We start from the raw sequence: 18887 nt of genomic DNA, 5'->3' as shown, positions 1-18887 counted from the left end.
AATAAATATTTATATACTAGGCTAGCCTGGGAGGCTCTAAGACCGAGCTTCTGAATTAGAGCCTGAGACCTTTTTATTAAATGAGCTTTTATACAAATCCAAGCCTGGTTCCAACACGAGCTTTTATTAAACGAGCTCAGGCCTTTACGAGCCGAGCCAAAGGCCCCTGGTTCGTTTACCACCCCTACCCGGCCCGATCCAAAAAAAATTTGAAATTTTTTTTTCTCAAAAAAATTATAATGGACATATTTGAATATTTTTTTGTTTATTGACTTACATAAGTTATGTACATACAACACTAATATTATCTCAATTATGTACTATGTAGAAAATTTTGAATTAGTTTATAGTTAGACATGTACCTTTCTGAACCTAAAGTCCCGTATCGCGATCATTATATTTTTGTTTGATTATTTATTGGATAATAATATGTGATTTATTAATTTTTATATAAAAATATTTGAAATTTTTATCATTTTTTTTAGATATTTGAGTATGATTATAATTTTTTAATATAAATTATAAAATTACATATAATTACCGGGTCATGCGATTGAACCAGTGACCCACTAGTTGAACCAGTGACCCAATATCTCGACCGGGTCAATGACCGGGTCGGTTTTAATAACATTGCTTATATCACTTATATATATATAGAGAGAGAGGGGAAATTAAAATAGGTAAAAAAATGGTAGATGTGAAATTAAATAGATCTGTTGGAAGTTTCAACATATATAATGGAAATGGTAGATGGAGAATTAAATAGAACATTTGGAAGTTAATTGCAACTTCATATAAGCCATTAGATCTAATCTTTAATTTTTATTTTTTCCAACGATTAACTTTGTAACTTTTATTTTCCTTTAAATTTTATTTTAATTAGATTTCGTAACTGTCACATCAAATGAAGCATCAACGAAAGTCAGGTTGGGTTACAGAAAGTCAATCCACTACTATTACTATCGTATCCTATTGAGAGCATCTCATATCGATCCTTGTTTGTGCTCAATATTCTTTCCATCCTTCTTTCGTCTACTATTACTACCTCAATATTCTTCCATCTCAGGTTGGTTGGGTTACAGAAAGTCATGGCGGCAGAGCCAACCGCTGGGGCATTTCTTTCGTCTTTCTTTCAATTTACTTTCGAGAGGTTAGCCTCTCGTGATTTCCTCCGTGGAAGCAAACATGGTGGGGTGCTGAAGAAACTCGAGATCACAGTAAATTCTATCAACCAAGTGCTGGATGATGCAGAGAAAAAGCAGTACCAAAACCCACGGGTGAAGATGTGGCTTGATGAACTTAAACATGTTGCTTATGAGACAGACCAACTGTTAGATGAGATTGCTACTGATGCTACGCTGAAGAAGCTCAAGGCTAAATCTCACCCAGCTACCAGCAAGGTACGAGGCTTCTTTTCAGCCTTTACTAGTAATCCATTTGAATCCAGGATCAAAGAGTTGCTAGAGAACTTTGAATTTCTTGCAAAGCAAAAAGAAACGCTAGGGTTGAGAGAAGTCACTTTTGCTAGCAATGAAGGTGACTTTCGTGGGAATCTCTCAAAAAGACTGCCCACCACATCTTTGTTGGATCTTTCTAACAGCATAGATGGTAGAGATGGCGAAAAGGAGCAAGTAATCAATTTTTTACTTTCAGACCATGTCAGTGGCAATCAAGTTCCCGTGATTAGCATATTGGGTATCGGTGGAATGGGTAAGACCACCCTTGCTCAGCTTGTGTACAATGACCAAAGGTTGCAGGAGCAGTTTGAACTCAAAGCTTGGGTCTATGTTTCAGAACATTTTGATGCTTTTGGAGTTACAAAGGCAATTCTGAAGTCATTTCAACTTTCAGCAAATGCTGAAGACTTGAATTCACTCCAACTAGAATTGCAAAATAAACTAATGGGCAAGAAGTATTTTCTTGTTCTTGACGATGTCTGGAACGAGGATTGGGCAAGTTGGGAGGTCCTAAAAGTTCCCCTTAATTATGGATCATCCGGAAGTCGGATTCTTACCACAACATGTGATAAGAAGGTAGCAACAGTCTTGAAATCCACCCACCTGCTTCCTTTAAAGGAATTGGGGGAAAATGATTGTTGGAGTTTATTCGTGAGACATGCTTTTCAGGATAAGGATGTAAATGAATATCCAAATCTTGAATCAATTGGCAGGAAAATTGTACAGAAGTGTGGAGGGTTGCCTTTAGCTGTAAAAGCATTGGGGAATCTACTGCAAATAAGATTCTCTAAACGTGAATGGGTTAAGATATTGGAGACTGATATGTGGCATTTTTCAGTTGACAATGACATCAACCTGGCACTGAGGTTGAGTTATCATATTCTTCCTTCCAATCTAAAGCGTTGTTTTGCTTATTGTTCCATGTTTCCCAAAGGTTATGAGTTTGAAAAGGATGAATTAATCAAGATTTGGATTGCAGAAGGTTTGCTGAAATGCTGCGGAAGAGATAAAAGTGAAGAAGAGCTGGGAGATGAATTCTTCAATCATCTAGTGTCAATTTCATTTTTCCAACAATCAGGAGACATATATGAAATGGGTTACTTTGTCATGCATGATCTTGAAGGTGATAGGGTGCAAGATATCCCTGAAAAGACACTTCACATTTGGTGGTTCTCTGATGAAACAAAAGATGGTGATAAAATATTAGAGCACATTCACAAGTGTAAGGGGTTACGCAGTCTTCTAATGATGGCAAGAATATGGAAAGGAGGTGACCAAGGCTTCAAAATATGCAACAATGTACAACATGTTATGTTTTCTACACTAATATATTTGCGGGTGTTATCATTCAGAGATTGTTATATCTCGGAGCTAGCTGATGAGATAAGCAATTTGAAGCTTTTGCGCTACCTAGAACTTTCTTTCACAGACATTAGAAGGTTACCTGCCTTGATTTGTATGTTGCATAATTTGCAGACACTGAAATTGGATCGTTGTGGTTATTTGACTGAGCTCCCATCAGATTTTTACAAACTAGTCAATTTACATCATCTTCATCTGGAAGCCACACCAATAGAGAAGATGCCAAAACATATAGGAAGGCTAATCCATCTTCAGACGCTGACTAAATTTGTTGTGGGAGAGCACAGTGGATCTGATATTAAGGAGTTGGCGAAACTGAACCATCTTCAAGGAAAACTTGAGATTTCTGGGTTGGGAAATGTCACTGATGCTGCAGATGCAGCGGAAGCCAATTTGAAAGATAAGAAACATTTAGAAGAATTATTGTTGACTTTCCATGACAAAAGCCGATCAACAAGTGGAGAAAACGATGAGTCAATAATTGAAAGGTGTGTCTTGGTCTTGGAGGCGCTTCAACCTGATAGCAACCTGAATACCCTCACTATCTATAATTACCGTGACACCAGTTTTCCAGATTGGCTTGGGGATCGTCATTTGTCCAATTTAGTATCCATGAAACTTGTTGGATGTCGATTCTGTTCATGTTTGCCACCACTTGGGCAGCTCCCCTCTCTCAAGAAGCTTTTTATTTCAGAATTTGATGAAATAGAGATCATTGGTAGGGAGTTTTACGGTGATAATTCATCAAATGTTCCATTCAGGTCTCTTACAATCTTGCAATTTGAGAATATGTACAGATGGAAGGAATGGTTCTGTTTGGAAGATGGTGAAGGTTTCCCATTTCTTAAAGAGCTTTCCATGACAAATTGTCCCAAGTTGAAAAAAGCCCTGCCTCTACACCTTCCTTCTTTGCAAAAATTAGATATTTCTTATTGCCAAGAGTTGGAGGCTTCACTTCCCAAGGCTCCTAATATTGGGAAGCTAGAGCTATGGACATGTGGAACTCGGGTCGTTGAGTCCTCCTTGGAGCAAATTCTATTAAACAATACCTTTTTTGAAGTGTTGGAGTTTAGAGAAACTCTAGAAAGCTCCGCTTTGTATTTGAGCTACATTCCTCTTCCCACTCTACGCTTTACAAGGGCGTACTTTTCCTCCTCGTGGCCTTTCTCACTGGACATGTTCACCAATCTTCATTCTCTGAAATTGGATAATTGTCCACAACTGGAATCGTTTCCTAAGGGAGGTTTGCCTTCCAGCCTGAGCAGCCTCGATATACGGAGTTGCCCCAAACTGATTGCTTCGAGAGAGGAGTTGGGTTTGTCCAAACTTCATTCTCTGAAAGAACTCATTGTTAGTGATGACTTTGAAAACGTGGAGTCCTTCCCGGAGGAGAATCTGCTGCCACCCAATATTAACCTGCTCCGATTGGTCAATTGTTCAAAGCTAAGAATAATTAACTACAGAGGATTTTTCCATCTCAAATCTCTCAAATTCTTATCTATTGGGAAATGCCCTTGTGTTGAGTACTTGCCAGAGGAGGGTCTACCCAACTCCCTTTCTACATTGTGGATTCTTCGTTGTCCAATACTTAAGGAGCGCTATGGGAAGGAGGAAGGAGAGCATTGGCATAAAATTCGTCACATCCCTCGTGTGGAATTTCGCTACTGCTGAAAGAGATGTTAGGACATGCAGGTGTGCCACATTTTTGCATCTGTTTATATTCAGTGCTTTACCTGTCAAACAAACCTTTGTAATTTATTTATTTTTTTAAGAAAAAGGGATAAGATTCTATATTTCATTTTGGAACAGTGCCCAGGTAGTTTGTTTGTGACTTATCCTAAGAATTTCATGACCCCTAGCTTTTTGTGATACTGCTCTGACTCTCTGTTGCTTTCTTTTTTTTATTGGAGTATGTGTATAGTTATTATATTTAATTTGCTAAAAACAGTTTTAGAAAGCCACTATGTCGAAGGCCATTAACAAATCCCTTTTGGATAATAATAATAAAATCCTCGTTATATTGTTTTTAATATTCAAATAACTAACACAAGGAATATTCAACTAATAGGTGTTCATTGATTTTTTTGGTTTCTTTCTCTTGGCATCCTCTTGAACAACTTTTTCTTCATTTTATAGAAATTGTACACCATGCCCTAATAAATCAATGTGTCTACACTTTTTGTATGTATGCATTGGTCTAAAAACATATACTATGTGTGTTGTGTTGTTGTAAAGACCACCAAATGCATTGCTACACAAAGCAACAGAGCAAGCAAGTGCAGTTAACTTAGAGCTATGGGAACCTTTCCCTCATATTATATATTATGTGCAATTCATTTGACTGCATCTAACTATGTGCTCTTCATACAGTGGTGATCTTGAACCTCAAGGTTGCTTGAGGTTCTGCATATTGAAAGACTAGAAGTGGAATCCAAACACAATGCTTGATATTGCGAACTTTGAGGCCCATGTCGTGGTTTTTGTGCCTTCGGAGACTGAGCATTCTGAGTTGTGGAAGCTGTCCATTTCCCTTTATCCAATCTCCACTCTGTTATATATTAACCTTTCCATTTGACACTCACTCACTCTGCAATTGTTGATGTTTGCAAGCAACAACCTAAACGGTCACTCTGCTAAACTCTCTCTTTCTATTGATACAGGTGACTATGAATGGAGTTCTCTATATCTGTGCCCATTGATGGTTGCAATTTTCTTGTACAAATTTTGAATCTCTTACCCATTGTCATTTGTCATCATATTGAAATTTTTTAAAAGGAATAAAAAGTGTTTTTCTTTTTTCTTTACAATGGTAGTATAGTGATTCAATTACCAGTAATTAATCATGTTTTTGTGAGTACAGTAATAGAAAGATTGGATTTTTTTATTTTTTATTTTTTCCTTTGTGGGTTTGCCTCTGAGTTAGTTAGTACGGATCCCTTACCTATTTTGCTTTTCATGTGTTTGAATTTTTTCTGTGGTGATCTTGTCAGTGATCGTTTGCTATGCTGGCTTTTTTTTTTTTTTTTTTTCTGGGTCTGATTGGATATAGACTGTAAAAGGTTTTTATTTTATTTTTTTATTTTGTTTTGTGATGGTTGTTTTTTAAATCAGAGTGGTGATGCTATTACTATTTACTAAACCATGAGTGAATCATGTAATGGCTAGCTCAATTGTATGAGTCTTTCATTGTGGTTGTTCACTAGGTTGATTTGATTTTGTGATCTCTTTGTTATTCCATTTTGTTGCATAAATTTCTAATGCTGTAGATCTTCCCTGCAAGGGTTCTGTTTTTAACAATCTAACTTATCTGACAACCGATGAAGAGCTTTTTTCTTTATTACTTTTTTTGCGGGGTTGGGATTTAGGATGTAGGATATTGGTAAATATCACTTTTCTATGTCTCACTATTCTGGTGATTGGGCTTGATTGTTGGGACAACCTTGAATCCCTAACTTTATCTGTAATTTACTTTATTATTTGAACAATTGCTCAAGTTTTGTTTGTGCAGTTACACATTGTGTAGGAAATTAGGATTGGAATCTTTCCGTTTTTATTTCCTATTAATTAGTGATTTGAATTTTTATGGAGGTGCCGAATTGGTTTTGAACCATGTAAAGAATCAATTCAACTCAAAAGCTTAAGCTCTTGGGTAATAGCCTTTTTAATGTTTGATATTATTCTCTAATACATTGCATCAATTAAATCTATACCATGCTCTTTCTTTTTTAGTTGGTTCTCTCTGAGAGGACAGTGTCATTGATTTGAGGTGATCAATAATAAATTATATTTTTGTAGTACATGGCTACATTCTCATTTTAACTATTTTTTTAGGTACTGATTAAGATCGTCCTGATGTTAGTCTAATTGGCTGACAAGTTCTAATGGCTTTGGTATTTGGTATTCGGAAGAAGTTCTACTCTGAACCCAAATGCACCTCTCTTCATACCTGCTGCCCTTCGCCGGGTGGAGGATTTTTCACCTCAGTGGTGGGAGCTTGTGAAATCTTTGACATGGTTTCGCCACTATTGGTTGAGCCAGCATAAGGAGGAAGATTCTGGAGAAAGTTGTAATGACTCTACAAATGATGATAAGGAGAATATGCTGTCAGAAACTTTTGATCTGGGATTTGAAGACTTCAGTTTTCTAGAAAATGAGTTTGAGCAGTTGATGTTCTCTGAAGCTCAAGATTATCCTATTTTGGATGATTCCAATGATGGAATAAAGCCTGTTCATGGTAAGCATCGAAGCTAATTGATTGGATGATTCATGATTGGTACTGTTTATATTAATCTTTATGAATATTTCAAATTTTCTAATCTATTTACTTGACGTCATTTTTGTTTCAGTGGTACTTGAAAATGGAAGTTTGTCTCAATGATAATATGTTTCATGCTAGCTATAACGGATGTGTTAGTAAGAAAAGTAGGATATCTAAACTGAATGTGAAGATATTTGAAAGATTCTGTACTGAAATTTATATTGTATATATTTTTCTGTAGCAAATGAACCTTAACTTATAGGTATAGCCTAATTCATTCATAATATTTATTTTTGAGATAGTGGTAGCATTCAAGTTATATATGATTGAGGATATTTTCTTTTCTCTGGCACTAGCATATTTCAGCTGATAGTTATCAAAGATAGAGTAAATAAATGTAATGTCTCATAGTTGATTGTTTTTTCTTAATCAGGTCTTAACCTTTTTATGAACTGGGTACCAAAATTACCGAAAGAAAGGGGTCCTAAATCCCCTTTTTGGCCTGCAAAGCACTTTGAGAAGCCAGCACAGCATGTGAACATCAGGTGTGTACATCGACGAATTCACCAACCTCGTTAAGAAAAACTTTGAAGCTTATAGAGTATTGAGATCTCTGTTGAAGTAACTTTTGTATATAGAAGATGCAGTGTCTTTGTACTTTCTTGTTCATTGTCGTGTCTTGAACTTTAGGTAGGCGAGGCTTTAATTTTGACCTGCCAAAATCCTGGTTGATCAGCTTTGTTTCTCCTCATTTTGTAATAAATCTTACATGGCATAAGAGAATGCGTGGATATAAGTTGTACGTGTATCCTGTTCAATGTGGCAATTAGTGCGAACTTTTCAAGGCTTGTGATTTACATCTGGAATGAAAATGGTAGGCTTATATAAATACCTATCCATTATATGGCCATGCCAAATTTAGTTAACAATTTTCCTACTTTAAAAATGGAACCATGTCATAGTGTCATGATGTATAACTCATTCTAAACAATTTAAGGCAGACGTGTGCTTGGACATACTTCATGTGCTGACTTCAACTTGAAAGTTATGTAAAAATGTAATAATGGAGTAAGATCTTTGATGGTTGAGAAATCATGTATGGTTCTAAACTGGCAGCAGTTAAAACGTGCTGATGATGGGTATCTCCTTGCAAGGTAAGTTAAAAATGATTTCGTGTTGAATTTTCATTTACTAGTTTCAGTGGAGTTTTGAGGAAGCTTGGTGGTCTTGACAGTTTATGTAGAAGGAAAGCTTGGAGTGAGAGCTTTTTTTCTCCAGTATGCTGTGTTATTGTGTTTCTGCCATGAATACCTTTCCACACTATGGTATTTAGTGCTTGGAGTTTTCTTTTGTATCACGAGGACTAATATGTGATATTGGGTGCGTGTAAAAGCTATCCTTTAACACAGGTAGAATAAAAATAAATAAGTTTCACAATCTCATCCCCTCAAAGTGAGCTTATCAACCTTCTTGCCGCGGACCTGCTTGATCCTGGTCAAGTCCCAGCCGTTCCTAGTTGCTGCTGATGGCCTCTTTGGCTTTCAGTGCTGCTTTTTCCTTTATCTGTTTTCGTTAGTTTGCTGTTAGTTTCTGTTTACTGTTGTCCGTGGAGCTATGCCCCATATACTTATAAAAAAATAAAAAAATAAAAAATTAAATTAATTATAAAAATAATTTAAAAACTATAAAGGATTCACATTGGATCCGTGATTCCAACTACAAAAAGAAATTAGCCAGACATATCTGACTTTAACAATTCAAAATAAAAAGAATTCATAGCAAAGAAAGAAAAGAAAAAGATGAAGAAGAAGAATCAATGGTCTTCAATCTTCAAATTCTCTGGAATCCTGATCTCCAGCGTTAGCTTATAAGAATTCTCTCAATTCTCTGATTCTCACAATTTTCTCCAGCCAAAGGATGCATTTCTAAGGATTCTCTGTCTCGCTTTTATAGACTTTTTCCTCTGATTCAAATCATCATCATATCTCTTGGTTCCAATTTTTTCCTGATACAGTCTGAAACAAGATTTAAAATTGTCATTGTTGAGATATATAGTCCCACATTGGTTGTATGTGCAACTAATGTGGAGTTTATAAGGTCTTAGGCACTCCCACCCTTTGAGCTAGTTTTTGGGGTGGTGTATCCCAAGATTCTTTACATGGTATCAGAGCCTCGCCGCCCCTCTTGTGGCGTTTCTTAGCACAGGTAAGCTGGGCCTGTTGCATTGTCCACTCTTCAAGCCCAATGGGCTCTTGTGTGAGGGGCGTGTTGAGATATATAGTCCCACATTGGTTGTATGTGCAACTAATGTGGAGTTTATAAGGTCTTAGACACTCCCAACCCTTTGAGCTAGCTTTTCGGGTGGTGTATTCCAAGGTTCTTTACAACTTGAAAAAAGGTATAAACTTGAAAAAAGGTATTCTGATATTATTGAATTGTGTAAATAATCTGTACAAAGGGGTCTCTATTTATAGAGAATGAAAACCCTAATATTTGACCTAATGGGCTTGGCCCAATACAACAAATAATAATAATAATAAAATAACCAATATTTACAACATTCCCCCTCAAGCTGAGGAATAGATATTTATCATTCCCAGCTTGGTAGTAAGTTCTTGAAATCTGTCTGGAGGAAGTCCCTTTGTTAATAGATCAGCCAATTGACGCCCAGTGGGAATGTATGGAGTGGTAATCAACCCGCTATCAAGTTTCTCTTTGATGAAATGGCGGTCGACCTCAATATGTTTAGTCTGATCATGTTGAACCGGATTATGAGCTATACAAATAGCGGACTTATTGTCACATAGCAGCTTCATAGGTCCCTCACATTTTATTTTGAGATCATCAAGTACAATTTTCAACCATAGTAACTCACAAATGCCTTGAGCCATAGCTCGAAATTCAGCTTCTGCACTTGATCTGGCAACCACATCTTGTTTCTTACTTCTTCATGTCACTAAGTTACCACAGAGAAACATGCAATAACCAGTGGTAGATCGACGGTCAGTCACAGATCCAGCATAATCAGCATCAGTGTAGACTTCTAAAGAGAGATTGTCATTACGTCGGAATAACAATCCTTTACCAGGAGTAGCTTTAAGATACTGAAGAATTCTCTCTACTACCTGCATGTGTTTCTCCTTTGGATCGTGCATAAACTGACTGACAACACTAACAGCATAAGCTAGGTCTGGTCTAGTATGTGCCAGATATATCAATTTCCCAACTAGCTGTTGATATTGTCCTTTATCAACTGGAGGACTTTCTTCTTCATAGCCTATCTTGTGATTCTGCTCAATATGAGTATTAGAGGGTTTACACCCGAGCTTTCCTGCTTCTTTGAGAAGATCAAGAACATATTTCCTCTGGCTGATAAAAATTCCTTTGCTCGAATGAGCTACTTCTATCCCTAAGAAATATCTCAGTTTCCCAAGGTCTTTGACTTCAAACTCAGAGGCAAGCCGTGTTTGCAGAATCTATCTCTCCACAAAATCATCACCTGTGATAATAATATCATCAACATATACAAGGAGCACAGTAAACTTCCCATTTTGGGAGTGCTTGAAAAAAAGAGTATGATCTCCTTGACTCTGTCTGTATCCTAAGGTCATCATAACCTTAGTAAACTTTTCAAACCAGGCACGAGGTGACTGCTTTAATCCATACAAGGCCTTTTTTAATCTACAAACTTTATTTTCTCCCTTCACATAATCAAAACCAGGCGAGATTTCCATGTAAACTTCTTCTTCTAACTCACCATTGAGGAAAGCATTCTTCACGTCAAATTGATTTATATCCCAATTGTGATGGGCAGCAAGGGATAACAAGACTCTCACCGTATTCATCTTTGCAACTGGAGCAAATGTTTCTTCATAATCAATGCTATAGGTTTGAGAGTAACCTTTGGCAACTAATCGAGCCTTGTATCTCTCAAGAGTTCCATCAGAATTATATTTCAGGGCATAAACTCATATGCACCCTACTGCTCTGATACTAGGTAGGCTGATAAGAAGTAAAGGAGTCAGCACAACAAGCCATATGATCAGTAGCACCAGAATCAACAACCCAAGAATGTTTAAAATCATTACATGAAGAAAGGAAAGACTGAGTTTTGGAGCTCATACCAGTCATAGCCAAAGCATTAGTATCAGATGGCTTACTCAGATAATCAAGGATGGTTCGGAGTCGTTCCAACTCATTTGGACAAAATGCAAGTTGGGTCTCATTAGGTGCAGGGATTATTTCAGAGGAAGTAAAATGTGCTTGACCACGCATCCTTGCTATCTTTTCTAAGACAGTTTGCTTTCCATGGAGGCGAAAGCATAAATCCTTGATATGACCTGTTCTTTTACAATAAGAACACCATCGATCATCTCTCTTAGGTCTAGAAGATGTACCATCATAAAAATTTGTAAAGGAACTCCTTTGAGAAGAGGCCATACTGCACAAAAAATGGTCAAAGAAAAGCTCCAAGAAGCCAAAAAATACGAAAAAAATACCAAACGATGTCTGATCTGAGAAAACAACACAGATCCAGAAAGAAGACAAGGAGACAAGAAGAACTGCACTGGTCCGCCGCCGAGAACCACCCCCACGCGCCTCCACGCGCCGGTGGAGTGGTCTGCGAGTGGGCTTCACGCGCCGATGAAGGAGAGGCGCGTGTGGGAGCGTGCGGTGGTCTTCCGGGCTTAGATTTCTAGGGCAACGGCGCCCGGCGAGCTCGGTTCTATCTGGGGCTGGTCGGAGTTGAAAAACCGCCGAGAAAAGGTCCAAACACGATGAAACAGATTCTGTCTTGTTTGAAAAAAAACGCGATGAACAGTAACATCGATCTGATTTTTTTAACGTGACTGAAGGTGTTTGATGAGAAAAAGTAGAGGTCTTCTCGGTCCAAGAGGTCCCCAGAAAAAAAAATTCCAGTGGCAGTTGATGGCAGCGAGAGACGAAAAGAATAAAAGGTTTTGTTCTAAAGACAATAGGTGCGGAAGCAGAGCCTTCAGGATCGAGAGCTCTGATACCAACTTGAAAAAAGGTATAAACTTGAAAAAAGGTATTCTGATATTATTGAATTGTGTAAATAATCTGTACAAAGAGGTCTTTATTTATAGAGAATGAAAACCCTAATATTTGACCTAATGGGCTTGGCAACAAATAATAATAATAAAACAACCAATATTTACAACAGTCACGTGCCTCCTGCGTTACTAGCGCCAGATTGGCGCTAATAGCGTGGGAAATATGTTTGGAGGTAGTGGCTTAGCGCTACTAGTGCGAATGGACTGTGTTGAACGAAGATGTTGGCGCTGACAGCGCCAAGGTCGCGCCAGTAACGCGATGAATTCAGTCTTGTGTTTTTCTGTCTTGCTCAACTGAGCCCCTTTCTCGTCCTTTTTCCTACAAAAATATAAGAAAATCAGTGACAATATACCTGATTAGGATTTATCATTTTAATGGTAATTGTGGGCCTTTTCATTCAAGATTATTGCTCTTTTTGGCTTAAAATCATATATATGTTGGAGACCGTATAAGTTTATCTGACACGTTATAAATAGTTAGATATATTTACAATAACTGTTTTTTTTTTAAAAAGACTTTAGATCAAATCTTTAATTTTTATATCTCGAATGATTAATTCTGTTTCACCATATGGAATTTGATGCTCACGACCAAGGTAGTCAAAATCGATATTTTACCTAAAATCGGAAAGGGAATAAAAAATCGTAAATCGTAAAATTGTAATACAAATCGTAGATTTTACCTGCACTCTAAAATTAAATTTTTATATACATATGCTTATGTATTAAAAAAATTAAGAAAAATAGACTACCTGCCATTAGGGGTGGCAATATAGGTATTGACCCGCGGGTTGACCCGTGACCCGACCCGCCAAATCACGTGTCGTGTCAACCCGCGGGTCAGGGCGGGTCGTGTCAGGATTGTGTAAATGTGACCCGTTTATTTTCGTGTCGGGTCACGTGTCAACCCGCGGGTTTGCGTGTCAACCCGCACAGTGTCATTTTTTTATTTTTTTATTAAATATTTTATTATATTATTATTTTTATTCATTTATATATTGATATATATAGTCATTGTTTAGTATAGAAAAGAATAAAAGGAACTAAAAATCTCAAAAAATAGAAGCTAATCTTTTTTTATTTTTTTTTATTTTTTATTGTTTTTAATTTATTTATTTTTCAAAAAATCCAACTTTTTTTAAAATTTTAAATTTTGCGGGTCGTGTCGTGTCGACCCGTGACCCACAACGGGTCGTGTCAGGGTTTGTGTTTTACGACCCATTTACAAAACGGGTCGTGTCAGGGTCGTGTCAAATAGTGTACGGGTCAAAAACGTGTCGTGTCGGGTTGACCCGTATTGCCACCCCTACCTGCCATCATCCTTATACATTTGCATACAATTGTCATACTCTAAGGGTCTAAGCTAATAAATCATTCAAGTTATTATCATCGAAGACATTCTGTTCCACGTGATCTTCAACTACATTATTCAAAATTGTCTTCATCTAAACTTTCATCATGAGATAAAGTTCCTTCATTTTTCACAATCCATTCATCTTTGGATGAAACATCAGCAATGTTATATTCAACAATTTTTCTAACTTGCTTAACATGATTCCAATAGTTAAAATCGGGATTTAAATCTTAAAATTGGGACTTAAGTAAATGTCTAAATCAGGATTTTATATTGGAAACCATTTTAAGTAAAATCTAAATCGTTTTAGCAAAAATAAATCGTTAAAATCGGGATTTTAAGATTTAAATCCCGATTTTAACTACCATGCTCCCGACGTACAAAATATTGGATGGGGCAGAAGAGAGATTGAGGAGAAATGAGAGAGGATGAAGAAAAAAAAATTCTCTTTGTCATTTTTTTAATGAGAGGAACACCATAGTCCAAAAATATGCTAAAAGTTTTCCTGTTTCACACGTTAAAATTTAGATGCAAATATTAAATGATGATAATTTAGTTAGTGTATGGAAACTGATATTAATTTTTAATATTAATTTTTGGAGTGATTTAATACTAATCCTTCCCCCAAATTTCGAATCAGTGTTATTAAAATCGGACTGACCCGGCCGGGTCGACCAAGGAACCAATAAATTGGTCATATAACCGGTCTGGTTGAAGCAACGAACCAGCCATGCATCAGAATCGGTGTGACCCAGTGATCCGGCCTGGTCCTAAAAAAAATCAAATTATTTATTTTTTTAAAAAAAATCATAATGGACATATTTAAATATTTTTTTGCTTATTGACTTACATAAGTTATGTACCTACAACTCTAATATTATATCAGTTATGCGCTATCCAGAAAATTTTGATTTGATTTATAGTTAGATATGTCATTTTTTGAACCTAAAGCTCCATATCACGATCATTATATTGTTGTTTGATCTTTTATTAGATAATAATATGTGATTTATTATTTTTTATATTAAAATATTTGAAATTCTTATCATTATTTTTTAGATATTTGGATATATTTATATTTTTTTAATATAAATTATAAAATTGTATATAATTATCGATCATGCGGTTGAACCAGTGATCCATTGATTGAATCAGTGACCTAGTGTCTCGATCGAATTAATAACCGAACCAGTTTTAATAACATTGCTTCGAATTATAAAAAACTTACAAAATTATTCGGTGTGGAATAAAGTAAAAAATAAAAAATCTAGCGGTACATGATTGAGATTTTTTCTCCATTGAAAGTTGTAACGTTTATTTTCCTTTAAATTTTATTTTAATTATATTTCGTAACGTCACATCAAATAAAGTATCAATGAAATGGTTACCAAAAAAAAAAAATATATCAATGAAATTTCTGACTGGCATCTTACCCCACAGAAGCAAAAGTAAAAGTAGAAGAAATTATTGTGCACTATTATTATGTCAATGTGATAATTGCGAAGAAATTAAACCAGTGGCCATTAATCAATATAGCCTTGTCATCACAAACACAAAGGAACGCTCCATTACATAGTAGTTATTATTCCATTTCACTTGATAGAACAATGCACTACTATCAGTATATCTATTGGATTTGAATCTTTTTACAGTGATTATGTGAGGTCATAATCACTCGTTGATGATAAGATAAGAAAGAAAAAATGTATTATTTTTAAATAAATAATTGTGATCAAATAACATGACCATATAACTATTATTATAGAGGATCCAAATCCATACCTAATGTTCCGAGTTTATACATTCGGGTATCAATAGTCAAGAAGAAGAGCTGATAGAACCCGGATGGGGTTTTACCCGGAAGGGAAGCCGGCCAAAATACTATAACCCAAAGTGGGCCCTACCACGATTAGATGATGGGTTTCTATAACTACCCACGTTCACAATAACCACCTATGGAAGGGCTATATATACCAAAGACCATAACTAACGCCAGGGGGAGGAGAACCATACAATAACCATACTAATGTTCATACAGAACATTTGGCGCCGTCTGTGAGAATAGGTAAAAAAATTCCTACGCATTTTCTTGAGTCATGGCAAGCAACTACCATGATGAGAGAGCGGAAGACGACAGAGGATACCTAGGAGAGGAGGATTCTTTCCAATCCAGTGGAAGGAGTCGGTCTCTAGATACCATTGGAGAAGCTTTGATTCAGTTAGTGGAGGATATCAAGAATAAGCAACATCTAGAAGGAAGGCAAAAGAGACGTGGAGCAGAGGAAAGGCATCCTGTAGAGAATGAGCAGCAATCACCCAACAGAGGAGGAGATTCCTTGTCTCCTCTTCCTAGCTATATTCCTTTATCACCTCCAACGGTGCGGGGGAATAGAAGAAATGAAGGGAGGAGAGGAAAACTCTGTCAAGAGTCAAGGGGTTATCCAGAAAGGGGAGGCTATCAAGGCAGAAGACGAGGAACAAATCCGCGGATAGGAGAAAGGATACCTGAGGATTATGCCCGGAGAACGGGCTGGGCTAGGCAATATCAAAATAGAGAAGATCAACAGGTGGAAGAAAAGGTGATATGGGAGGAAGAACAATATTTAGGAGCACGTCAAGATTATACTCGGCGAGATGAACGAGAGGTAAACAGAGGTCGATATGAAGAAACTTATCAAAGGTGGAGGCCAGAAGGAGGAAGAAGTTATGACAATCGCAGAGGTGAAGTTCCACGAGACGATACCGAGTATCATTACTGGGTTAGAGATCAAAGTCAATGAGATAGAAGGCGACAAGCGAATTGGGATTATCAGCATTACGGACCAGGGCAGGCAGAAGGCTTGGGTCCTCATCATGGCAATAGACAAATGGCCAATAGGGAGCAGGATGTACCCGTTTGGAATAGACAACTCGGAGGAGCTCAACAGGGGATTCCGGCGCCCCCCATTAATCAGGGACCATCAGGAACTCCTTTGTCGGGGAGGCTTAGAGCAGAACAAATCCCGGTTTGGTTTAAGCAACCAAGTGACATGAAGACGTGTGATGGAAGTTCAGACCCAAAGGAGTTCGTGACAGTGTTCCGGGCAGCAATGTCCTTGTGTGGCGAATCAGATTCATTGTTGTGTCGAACATTTTCTGTGTTTTTGAGAAACAGGCTTTGGAGTGGTTTACGGCTTTACCAGATAACTCCATCGAAAGTTGGGTGGACTTATCACAACGGTTCGTGCAACAGTTTGCTCATTGCGGACCCCAGCCTAAAACAACGCATAATTTGTGCGGAGTAAGACAAAAGCCCGGTGAAAAGTTGCGAGATTATTATGAACGTTTTCAGGCAGAAGCAAGACAAGTTAAGGGTTTAGAAAATCAGACGTATCTGTTGTTATTCACTACTGGATTACAACCCGGAGGAATTGCCAACTCGTTAGCCAAAAAGTCTCCGGCTACAAAGGAAGATTTGCTAGAAAGAATCAGAAAGTATATTGATTTGGAAGAATTTAGATCTTCTCAAAAGCAAATTGAGTAAGGTTTTCGGGAAGCAAGTCAAAGTCGGAGGCCGGAGATACCAGCAAGAAGAGGGCAGTTTGAAGAGCGACGACCTCGTCTAGTCGGAGAAAGATTCAGAGAGCCATATCGGAGAGAGTTCACACCTTTGGACACGTCTAGAGCCCAGATATTTAAAGAAGTAATGTCGGCAGAAATGAGAAATGTCCCAAGGCCGCCACCCATTCGGTCAAAGTTTCCGGACAAAACCAGATGGTGTGAATTCCATCGTGGGTACGCGCATTATACAAACGACTGTTTTAATTTACAGAACGTCATTGAACAGTTGATCAAAGAAGGAAAGTTACAGAAGTACGTGAGAAGAGATGTAGATGGTAGCAATGAGGACAAATCCCGACGACCATAACGTAGTCGGAGCCCACCAGGAGGAAGAGGACAAGAGGCAGGCAAGATTCCACAACAAAAGCAAACATCCCCCAATCTGGTCCAGTTGGGTCACGTATGTACTATAGCCAGAGGGCGAGCAGGAGGAGGAGAGTCGAGTAATGCTCGAAAAAAGCATTTAAAGATGTGCATGGCCATTTCAGATAAGCCGTGGTTCAAGGAAGAAAGAAGAAAGACAGGCAAACAAGTAGTTTTTGATGACTGGATGATGAGATAATTGATCCAGAGCACGATGATCCTTTAGTCATTTCTGGGCTGCTAGCAAATTATCGTGTTGATAGAATGTTGGTAGACCCGAGGAGCTCGGTGGACATTATATTTTTGGATGCGTTTAGAAGAATGGATTTGGATTATGACCAGTTGGAGCCATGTGGAGCCGAGTTATTAGCTTTCACGGGAGATAAAATTAAGCCATTGAGATATATCCCATTAACGATGACTTTAGGCAAGGCGCCCGCGCATAAAACGGTCACTTTGATGTTTGCAGTAGTAGATTTGAGCTCGGCGTACAATGTTATCTTGGGGCGGCCATTTATGAAGAAGTTTAAAATCTTCTTGTCGATTGATCAGTTGGCTATGAAATTTGTGGCCAAAGATGAGTCAGTAGCTACGATAAAGGCGGACCAAGTGGTTGCTCGGAGTTGTTATAATATGAGTCTACGAGTTCCACAAGCAGGTAAGGAGAAAAATATTGTGGAGCCACCACAACAAGCCAAAGAAGGAAATGTACAAAGAGAAGAAGAAGGAAAGAAAGAAGAACAAGTAATGGTGGTGGGGATGGATCCTCGGGAGGAGGACAAGGCGGATAGGCCGGAACCTGCCAGTGCAATGGAAAAAGTTCAATTAGGGATATCTCCACAGCAGTGTACTAAGATGGGGTCCGAGTTGGAGCCCGAGGTGGCAGAGAGTTTGAAGGATTTGTTGAAAAAGAATGCTGATTTGTTTGCATGGAAACCTTCAAATATGCTTGGTATGGTTCCGGCATTGTCTTGTCATAACTTGGCAATGACCCCAGGAGTAAAGCCGGTAGCGCAGAAGAAATGGAGATTTTGTTTAGAAAGGAGGAGGGCCATTGAAGAAAAGACACAAGAGCTTTTGGAAGTAGGTTTTATTAGAGAAATAGAATATGCTACGTGGCTAGCCAACCCGGTGCTGATAAGGAAGTCGGATGGGAAGTGAAGAATGTGTACAGATTATACAGACTTGAATAAAGTTTGTCCTAAAGACCCATTTCCTTTACCAAGTATTGATCATTTAGTAGACAGAGCCTCTGGATACAAAGTGTTGTCATTTATGGATGCATATTCTGGGTATAATCAGATACCGTTATGGAAGGAAGATCAAGAAAAAATAGCGTTCATAACTGATAATGCAGTGTATTGTTATAATGTCATGCCATTTGGATTAAAGAATGCAGGAGCGACATACATGAGGAT

General features: G+C 37.7%; 2 protein-coding genes across 2 annotated transcripts; both read left to right on the top strand.

Annotated features, from left to right (window-relative positions):
* Positions 1-1036: 1036 nt before the first annotated feature.
* On the top strand, positions 1037-6785 carry LOC133295311 (putative disease resistance RPP13-like protein 1). The gene is made up of 3 exons (XM_061494118.1): positions 1037-4511; positions 5190-5479; positions 6651-6785. The coding sequence occupies exon 1, from the start codon at positions 1089-1091 to the stop codon at positions 4488-4490; it is 3402 nt and encodes a 1133-aa protein (XP_061350102.1). The 5' UTR covers positions 1037-1088; the 3' UTR covers positions 4491-4511; positions 5190-5479; positions 6651-6785.
* LOC133295312 (protein EARLY RESPONSIVE TO DEHYDRATION 15-like) lies at positions 6717-7951 on the top strand (the record flags this gene model as incomplete). The annotated part of the gene is made up of 2 exons (XM_061494119.1): positions 6717-7053; positions 7511-7951. Coding segments are annotated over 2 exons (483 nt in total), but the record flags the coding sequence as incomplete, so codon positions are not given.
* Between the last annotated feature and the right edge of the window lie 10936 nt (positions 7952-18887).

The sequence above is a fragment of the Gastrolobium bilobum genome, unplaced genomic scaffold, assembly GCF_033153095.1.
Source record: "Gastrolobium bilobum isolate Gb01-03AN ecotype WA unplaced genomic scaffold, APGP_CSIRO_Gbil_v1 utg3729, whole genome shotgun sequence".
Classification (NCBI taxonomy): Eukaryota; Viridiplantae; Streptophyta; class Magnoliopsida; order Fabales; family Fabaceae; genus Gastrolobium; species Gastrolobium bilobum.
This window is presented reverse-complemented; position numbering and strand designations above follow the sequence as displayed.

Bases quoted from the DNA above. Each gene is read 5' to 3' on its own strand.
- LOC133295311 (XM_061494118.1), top strand. From the start codon at position 1,089: ATGGCGGCAGAGCCAACCGCTGGGGCATTTCTTTCGTCTTTCTTTCAA.